Source organism: Alosa sapidissima, chromosome 17, assembly GCF_018492685.1.
Source record: "Alosa sapidissima isolate fAloSap1 chromosome 17, fAloSap1.pri, whole genome shotgun sequence".
In the NCBI taxonomy this organism is placed as follows: Eukaryota; Metazoa; Chordata; class Actinopteri; order Clupeiformes; family Clupeidae; genus Alosa; species Alosa sapidissima.
In genome coordinates, this window is record NC_055973.1 from 15,804,270 (window position 1) to 15,814,269 (window position 10,000).

A 10,000-nucleotide genomic window follows, 5' to 3' on the forward strand; every position below is an offset into this window, starting at 1 on the left:
GGTCACTGCAGGCTTCTCCCCAGTTTTACTCTTCTGCACTTATTCCCCCTCTTTCTTTCTCCCCCTTCATTCTCTCTCTCTCTCTCTCTCTCTCTCTCTCTCCCTCTCACTCTCCATCTCTCTGTCTGACACATTAATATTCACCATATGCCCTGTCAGACCTTTCAGTGCAACACTTCTTTATGCTCTGTGGATTGGGCCAAACAGCACACACAGCTGCTGCTCCCAGAAAGTACACACGTGTGTGCTGGCATCTGCACGCACGCGCACACACACACACACACACACTGAAACACAATTATCAGCTATGGAAAAACAAATGATGCACTGCAGTATTAGAAAATGATACATTTTCTTAATTAGGCCTGATACAGCCTAATTGACTTGGTTCAATCTAGAATGCTCTACTGGCTTACTACAATGAGAGAGAGAGAAATAGAGAGAGATGGAGTGAGAGAGCGAGAGAGAGAGAGAGAGAGAGAGAGAGAGAGAGAGAAAGAGAGAGAGAAAGAGAGAGAGAGAGACAGTCTAAAACACATACAGTCCTCTGATATGGATTATAGAGAAACAGCTCTGTGAATGTTACAGTTTCCGGCCTGGAGCAGAGGAATGTCTGCCGTGCGTGTGCGTGTTTTTCGGGGGAGCGGGCGGCCGCTCCACTTGCACTGTTCTCTGACGGCGGAAACGGAGAGAGGTCAGAGGGCGGCCGGTGGCGGAGTCGGTGCCAGAAGACCGTGCCAGCAGCCTACCACTGGCGTCGGCCGCCCCCAAGGTCAAGGGCAGAGTTCCTGTAAAGATCTGTAAAGCTCCAGTGCAACTGATGCTGTCTGCGGAGTAGTGGCCCCTGTGCCTCGGCCTTGGTGTGTCTGAGTCTGAACTCTCCACTGACCTCTCCCTGCTAAGTGCAATTTAAGTGCGCACAGTTTTCTGGGTGTAATTGCAGTAAAATGCTTTTGGATGCAAGTTTTGTACGTGTGAAAGCTTGTATGCGTGTCAGAGTGTGTGTCAATCTGACTGGCGTTTTGGATCAGTCAAAACGTTTGGAATATTTCAGTCAAGGAAAGTGTGTGTGCGTGTTCATGGATCTAAGTACATGTTTTTGTGTGTGTGTGTGCGTGCGTGCGTGTGTGTGTGTGTGTGTGTGTGTGTGTACATGTGTGCGCGCGTCCGTGTGTGCGCCCGTGTGTGTGTCTGTGTGTGTTTAATGTGCGTACCTTGAGGTATTTGACCAGTTTCTGGATCTGCCAGTACTCAGAGGGCAGGTCAGTGTTGCTCTCTGGCCTCCTCTCTGGCTGCTCTTCGTCCTCGCCGCTCTCTGACGAGCTCTCGCTAAATTCCTCCACCGTAACCTTACTGAACACACACACACACACACACACACACACACACACACACACACACACACACACACACACACACACACGCACACGCACAGTACACATGCATGCACGCAAGCACACAAAACCATAAAAACAACAGAACAGGTGAATGCCTTGTGTGTAGTTCTATGATATGGAGCGTGAAATGGAGCAGGTGATATAGTGGAGTACTCAAGGGGAACGAAAGAATCACTGAAGAAGAGAGAGAGGACGACCAAAGAGGGAAAGAGGGAAGGAGAGAGGGGAAAAAAAACTAATTGGACAGAGAAAGAGAAAGAAAAAAGGAATGGCACAGAGGGGTTACGAAGAGAGTAAGGGACAGAGAAAAGTGAAGAAAAGGACAGAGGAAAGAAGAGAGTGGGGGATAGAGGAGAGCAGCGGACGGCTGGAGTGGCCATCACGGCCCCACGAGGGCCCCATCCGTATGAGCCGCTCCACGCAAACACAAACGCAGATGGCTGTTAAAGCCGCCTGGGCCACTCCAATAACTGTGTCATGAAAACTGTGCACCGTGGAGCAGTGAAACCCAGCACACACACAGATGGGGCCGTGGGGACACACTCCTACCTCTCGCTACACACACACACACACACACCACACACACACACACACACACACACACACACACACATGCACACACACACAAATACACACTACACACTAACACACTAACACACACTAACATACACTCTCTCTCTCTCCCTCACACACACACACACACACACACACACACACACACACACACACACACACACACACACAACACACACACACACACACACACACACACACACACACACACACACACAGATAGCATTTCCAGGGGACAGTTAGGTGATGAGGAGGTCCAGTCTGATATGGCGAGGAGAGCGAGCCATGGTAAACACTAAAGGGAGGCGCTAATGGCACCCCAACGTCACTGAGCCGTTTTACAGAGTGTGTACGAGGGTGCTGATGAGCAGCAGGATGAGAATGTTTGTGTAGGTGTGAGTAATCGTCTGTGTGTCTGAGTGTCTGTGCGTGTCTCTGTGTGTCTGTGTGTGTGTGTGCGTGCGCACATTTGAGAGGTTAAGCATGTGTAAGTCTGCTTGTCTGCTGCTACATTATGTGACTGCATGTGTGTGGTCTTGTTTGTTTGTGTTGCAACTCTAAAGCTAAACCCGCAAAGCTGCGCCGCAAAACCCACGGCAGCGTTGCTGCACCTCGCCTGGCAGAGCATGGCGCTGGCTCTAGTCACAGTCCTGAGTTTGTTTTCTAAGGAGGAGAGCAGGCGGCAGATAAAATCTATATCTGCGCCTTACCGTCGGCTGCCGGGGATGAAAGCGCATCTGCTGAGTAAATAAATGTAAATGTAATTTCCAACAGCGCGCAACGGGTCTGGAGAAGAGGCCCATGGAGGGCGGGTGGCTCGAGTAGCACCCGGCAACATCACAGGAAGCCTGTGTACACTGGCAGCCGCGCTTATGGGGGACAGCTGGAGATCCCGCCGGCCTCGGCCAACCGGCATGGAGGAGGAGGTGGAGGAGGAGGTGGAGGGGAGGGAGCGGTCCGTCACGGCCCTGCACCAGCGCTAGCGCTAGCACCAGCGGATCCTATAAAAACTCATTATCGACTCTTCCAGAGACAGCGGCGCGGCGGGAGCGCGTGGACCGGGCCAAGTCTCCACTGCCTGGGCCGGCCGCAGCGGATCAGCAGCAGCAGCAGCACTGTGCGCGGCAGCCTGCCGTCCACTTCAGCCAGCTCAGGATGTGAAGCCCAGAGACACAGAGGCTCACTAGCATCTAGGTCCACAGTAGATGGCCGGCTTTAGTTCAGGTTTTAAGGGCAGGTAAAAGTAGCAAATGTAACCTGTTGTCATTCTATGTTCTATGTTCCGCACTCTAGATCTGTGCAATGACAGATGTGCTATCAAGTGGACTGCATTTGCACAGAAAAGAACACTACCTCACTACGGCTACATGTGGGTATATATATAATAAGACGTGAAGGGTTAATGAAGTGAAGAATACTGGACAGGCCCAGAGAGACTCAGAGGAGAGGTCAGAGAAGGTGTCAAAGTTATGTTAAGGTCAGGTCAGGGTCAAGACAGGGTTTAAAGGTACACTATGCAAGTTTATTTTTGGCGACTGTAGAGCTCTCTCTAGAGTCGCGATACTGTATATTTATATTTTACTCTGCTGTTATAAATAGCAAACTTCTTGTGACTTATCCCCCTTGTACCCAATGAAAATGCTTTTATTGTGGAGGTAAAGGATTAACAACAGTCAAGAATCTCCAATCTCGCAAGATTTGTTGGGCCGCAGTTTTTGTTGCATGGTTGGTTTTCTTGGTAGCGACTTGCTACGTCTATGCTGTATAGCTATGCTAGGTGAACGAATCTCGTATTGCAAGTTCGTTTACCATCAAATTGCCTTTGTAAAGGTGAAAATCTTGCATAGTGTATAGTGCATAGTGAAAAGGGAATTCTGGGTGTATGTGCAGGACTGAAATCATTCGCTTCTTGGCCTTTCAGTGTGAAGGTTGTGTGACAGTGTCCACTCACGTTCTGTGACTCGACTGGTGTACAGGCAGCGAGGATCCGGAAAAGTCCGCTTTCTTCCTGCTGTCGGGCCTGGTGGCTTTGGCCTGGCTCTCGGCACTCTTCTCGGTCGACTTCTCAGTTCTCTTTCCCTTTTTCCTCTCCTCCGCCTCCCTTCGAGAAGAAGAAAGGGAAAAAAGGCTTCAGTCTGTTTTCTCTGTGAGTTCTTTAGTGGTTATTTACCCCTGCTTATCATCATGTCTTTGTGTGGGCAGGCCTGACACGTCTGAGGCTGTTTGATGATGAGCCAGTGGCTCTCTCTCTCTTTCTCTCTCTCCCTCTTTCTATCTCTCTTTTCTTTGTCCCTCTCTCTCGCTCTCTCCTCTCTTCTCTCTATTTCTTTCGCAAGAAGACACTTATCACAGCGTGCAGCTGTGGCCGGCCACAGTTGGCCACAGTTAAGATCTATCTGTTGGTTTCACTAGAGAGGAGACGCGGAAGAGGAGAGAATGAGAGGAGGAGGAGGAGGTGACAGAGGGAGAGAACATGTGCGATCGATCACGCTCCCCGAGCGCCTGTCACCCGACGAGGCTCTGACGCCGAGGCGCTGAGACCTGAGACGACGGCGGCCATTAACGCTTTGCCAGCACACACACACCAGGCCCCCGGCAGGCTTAACGAGCTGCCGAGCACGTAAACCTCCGTCGGCCCCCTCGGCCGTGCCCACAGCCTCTGTGTGTAAACCTTGCACCTCGAGGGCTTCGTTAATGCCCAGCCGTCTGCCGCCTGAGAGCCAGCATGGGTGGAGAGAACACTAGGCTCACCCTAGCTCACCCTGTGGCTCCTAACCAAACCAATGTGTACATTTGTGAGTCTATATAAAGTCTATATAAATATAACGATGAATAAATAAATGTGTGTGTATAGTATAGTGTGTGTGCATAATAAATGTGTGTGTATTAGTGCTGGGCAGTATACCGGTTCACACCATATACCGGTGTATATTTTCGTTATGATATGAATTTTTAATATACCGCCATACCGGTGTATTTGATTACACAACGTTTGGAACGCTGCGCCGCACGACAGTGTTTCAGACAGGACACAGGACACCGAACACAGTGAAGTTTAATGTTCTTATCATTTATCTCACCTTAAGAATATTCGCTGAAATTATCCAGGTAGCAAGTAAAGCATGTTATAGACATGCACTGAGCAATACTACCTGGCTAGTTAGAAATGATCCTGACTGTCATCAGTGAACCAAAACTAACTTTTTTGTTAATGTTTTGCCTAGCGAACCGAACCGAAGTTCATGGCAGGCTAACAAGACATCCACATCCACATGAAGTTAACGTTAGCCTACCACTAACGTCATGTAAACCACACAATAACAATAAGGCATGTTTCTGATAGGCCTATTTGACAGAGTAAGCATATTTGCAGAGAGGTTTTATTTTAAATTGTATAATTTTCAAAAAAGTATAATTATTGCAAGTTGCACTACTTTTTGTATTGGTTTTATACAAGATGTTTGTGAAATTTGCACAGTAAAAGTTCTGTATTTTGACTGCAATTGTCTTTGCATTCTGATTAGATTCTTCATTAGAATCATGAGTGGCTCTTTGTAAATAGCATAATTTTCTGGGGCCATGCAAAACTGCAAACTGCATTACCACTAGTGTGGAGTTATTCTACATCATGACAGTAAAATAGACCATCCTTACTCAATGTACTGCAGCAATTCCTCTCCCAACTTGTAGAAAATGCTGTGAACATCTGATTATGAATGGAAAAAAAATACCGTCATATACCGTGAAACCGTAAGAATTTTGAAAAATACCGTGATATACATTTTTGGTCATACCGCCCAGCACTAGTGTGTATAGTAAGTGTTGTTCATGTGGGCAACCCCCCCACCCCACCCCTCCCCTGTGCCAGCGTTGGGCGCTACGCGTACGGTTGGGGTGAGGGCAGACCCAGGCCCTTCCACTTGGGCGAGGGCTCCAGTTTCTTCTTGCCGCCTGGCTTGCTGGCCGCGAGCTGCTGCTGTCTGGCCCTGTCGTGCGCATTCTTCTCCTGGTGCTCGTGAGCGCGCAGGGTTTGGCCCGGCTCCTCCGCATCAACCGATTCCACATGTGGGATCTTCTGTGTTGATGGAGGCTCTTCTTGAACTGCAAAATCCTGTCAAAGCCGAAGGAAAGAGGGGGGTTGGGGGGGGGGGGGGGTTGGGGGAGGAGAGGAGAGGTGATAAAAAAAAAGAAAAGAAGAAGAGGAAAATCAGGAATGGGACCTTTTCTCAATTTGCTCCAAAATGCAAGCAGTATAATACAATAAATTGCGCTCGTAAAATTATATGGACGGAGTGGTTAAAAAAGGGGCTCTTCCTCAGTGTGATTGTTCCTCTAACAGAGCCTTCGGTGCCTTTGGTGATTTGGTGAGACAGCATACTTTCCGTCCTACATCTCTGACATGTTGCCTCTTAGCTCGTTTATTACGCCGACGTGTCACATGTGTCGGAGCCGAGGAGCCCTTTGTGCCGCGAAGAGACACATTAAAACAGATCGCGCTTACGAGTTTGTATCACTCACTGTTAACACATGAGTGGGCCACGCTCTGAAGTTTTCCTTCGGCAGAATAACAACTCTATGTTTATTGAGGCGGGTGCCTGGACGCAAGAAGAGCATGAGAAATGAGACAGAGCATGAGAAAGAGAGATGGACAGAACGAGAAGGGAGGGGAGGAGAGCGTGAGGGTGAAAGAGAGAGCAGAGAGAGAGAGAGAGCAGAGAGAGGGGAAGAGAGGCAGCGCTTTGCCTTCATTAACGGCCCGAACAATATGAAAAGTTTATTGTTTCTGTACATTCCTGGCACTGAAAAAATCTTTTTTATCGTTTTTTTTGCAACTTGGTATGGGCAGACAGAGGAGCTTTTGTGCCACTGTTATTCAGAGATGATTTCTGAAGCTGTCAAGGTCTCTCCCTCTCTCTTTTTTCCATCTCGTTTGCACCCTTTCCCCCTCTTCTTCTGTCTAGCTCTCATTCCCCTTTACAAGGGGCACCACCAGTGCCAATGGGGTGCATATGAAGACTCCACGGTCAGCACTAACTTTAATCACTGACACCTGCCGCGGAGACATTCGCTGGATGCTGGAGAAAGAGAAACGAGCGAGGGGGACGATGAGAAATGGAGAGAGACAGCGAGACGGACGAGACGGCCAGCGTTAAAAGAGATAGAGCGATAAAGGAGGAGAGTAATAAAGGACCTCTGTGGGTCAGGCGGTGTTCGGGCTGCCTTCCCAGAGGCTTGTTAGGCCCGACGCAGGCCAGGGTTCATGAGAGGGGTGGGGTGGGATAATACGGTCCGCTCCGCGGGCCTTCGTCTCTGGGGAGCGGGGGGCGAGGACTGGGCTCGGATGAGCTGGCGAATATGAGAGCACTGGCGGGGGATGCCACGCTGGGCACTTCAACAACGCCACTGTCTGCCCAAACACTGTCTGGCATGAGTCAGGCTGCCCTGAACCCTGACCAATGCTCCTGCTCAATGACTGTCCTGTCTGTTCTTAGATTCAAGTTACTCTCTCTCTCTCTCTCTCTCTCTTTCTCTCTCTCTCTTTTTTTCTTTTTCTCTCTATCTCACAGTCTTGCTGTCTTTCATCCTCTCACTTTCTTACTTCTTGTGAAACAAGCGTTTGGAAGAACCGACGCTTAATCACATCCATCAACGCAGCAGGGTTGGATCGTGCGAGGAGCCGAACAGCTACACACACACACACACACACACGCACGCACACACACACAACTGTCAGAGCGAACAGAGCAGCGGGCGGCTGCTGCTACTTCTCTGGAGAGCCGCAGTCAGAGGCGTCAGGCTGCTGGCACAAGGGGGGAGCCTTTCAGAGGGCTGAAGCGCGACAGAACGACTGGACTTTTTTTTCTCTCTCTCTCTCTCTCCCTCTCTCTGTCTGTCTCTCTCTCTGTCTCTCTGAGAAGCCCTGGGAGATGGGAGGGGAAGCTGTTTCATGAGCTGTCTCATCAGTGAGTCTCAGAGTAATCACGCGTGAGAATGTGGCCGTTGTGGTAATCAGCTGCGCGCTGCTCTCTGGCAAAGCCCCGGCCAGCCAGTGCCGAGAGCGAGCGCAGAGTGCTGATTGCTCAATGCTGCCCACTCACTGGCTTTTCACACTAGTGTGTACACACACATGCAGACATGAGCACGCACATCCACACACTCACACACTCAGACCTGAAACATGAGCATGTATGTAAACACATAAACATGAATCATGCATGCACACACACACACACACACACAAACGCACATAAATACAGATATGAATACAAACACACACACACACAGACACACACACACACACATACATACACACCAACGTACGCCCACCCAACCAACCACCCACCCACCCACCCACACACACACACACACACACACACACACACACACACACACACACACACACACACACCCTAAGCGACCTGGGCCATACACACACTCCTCTGCCTGGCTCGCTGCGGCCATGTTTGATTGAGAGTGTCTGTTCTAATAAAGGCGTGAGGGGAGCGTGTGAGAGATACGGCGCGTGTTGTGTTTGGCGCCAGGCTGGACGAGCCATACGGCGCAGCGGAGCTCAGCCCGGCCCGAGTGCAGCTCAGAGGAGCAGTAGAGCTGGGAGCATCTGGAGTCCGCCGAGGCCTACTTCTCATTCTCCTTTCATGTTCCCTCTCACTCATACTCTCTCTCTCTCTCTCTGTCTCTCTCTCTCTGTCTTTCTCTCTCTGTTTCACTCGTTCCCAGAGCTGCAATCAGACCAGCGGCGTGATCCAGGCTCATCAGCGCAGAGCGTGTCAGCCCTGACAACAGCGCTCCCCACTTCTCTGCCTGTGGGACAAATTAGATTAGTCTCACGCCTTTGGAAGACTCACACACACACACACACACACACACATACACACACACACATGCCGACTCCAGCTGACACTCACACATAGGGAGAGACCGCTGACACTCAAGCGGCAAAGACCTTCAACATCCTCACAAATGATTAGACTCTTCACCCTCGACTATGTTCGCCTACTGAGTAAAGGCCTTCGAGAGTGAAACTTCAACAGGTGGAAATTTGCAAAGGATATGAACAGCAGAAGTTGTTTGTCCTGAGGAAACCCAAGACTTTGTAGAGAGGCTTAGCACATAAAAGGCTGCTATGTTGAAACCTGAGGCGTTCTAATGAGGCTCAGGGAACTTATAGACGTTTGCAGGCAAAGGAGGTTCCAAGTGGAACCTCTTAAAGGATCTCCTGGATAAAAAAGGCTTTGTGTTTTCATGAGAGTGTAAAACTGCCCAGGAGGACATTCATGTCTTCATCCCAACAGAGATGGTCTGGGCAGAGACAACTTTTACAACACACTGTCCATCACAGGGACCTGGCAATGGGAGATTGGCACAGTAAAATGTATGGAGTTTGGGTTTGGAGTTTGACTGGCTAGCTAGCCAGCAAGCACCCACAGCGCCCTGGGCCAAACACCCACAACACCTAACCCCCCCCACACACACACACACACACACACACCCCACCTCCCTAACAACCACACTCTGCTCCACAACTGCCAGTCTGGACAAGATCTGACCAGGCTGGGTCCAAACAATCTTGCAAATCGCTGTCTCGGGGTCATCATAGTTGCATGGAAACACCAACAAGAGAACAAGAGAAACACCGAAAAGAACAGAAATCAGTAACTGGTCGAAATATCTATTATGTGATGTGAATCACTTTTGGATTGGCAATTTTGGCCAGAGAAAAGCAGTGTTTCATGATATACCGGAGCTGACCTGGGACACTGCTCTGTGCACAACAGGGTTTGTTTTTCGGGCATTTCTGCAGGAGACTTCGAACAAACTTGAAGCATTTTAAAATCCCATCAGCCTTCTGAAGCAGCATTCTGTTGTCGATGACGCAACGGAATTTCAAGTCCTATCACAAACTGGAGCGCCAGCTTTAATCACCTTGCTTTGCTCATGCAGAGATAGGCTGGTCCGTCATCCCGTTTACATCTGTTCGCTAGATTAGCACAGATAACATCACAGACAAT

General features: G+C 49.6%; 1 protein-coding gene across 1 annotated transcript in view; it reads right to left on the reverse strand.

Moving 5' to 3' along the window:
* The window catches only part of odad2 (outer dynein arm docking complex subunit 2), a 71,633-nt gene that overhangs the window by 53,616 nt on the left and 8,017 nt on the right, over positions 1–10,000 (reverse strand). Inside the window, 3 exon segments of the mRNA XM_042067357.1 lie at positions 1,215–1,353; positions 3,922–4,071; positions 5,858–6,081. Of these exon segments, the coding sequence (XP_041923291.1) occupies positions 1,215–1,353; positions 3,922–4,071; positions 5,858–6,081 (513 nt within the window).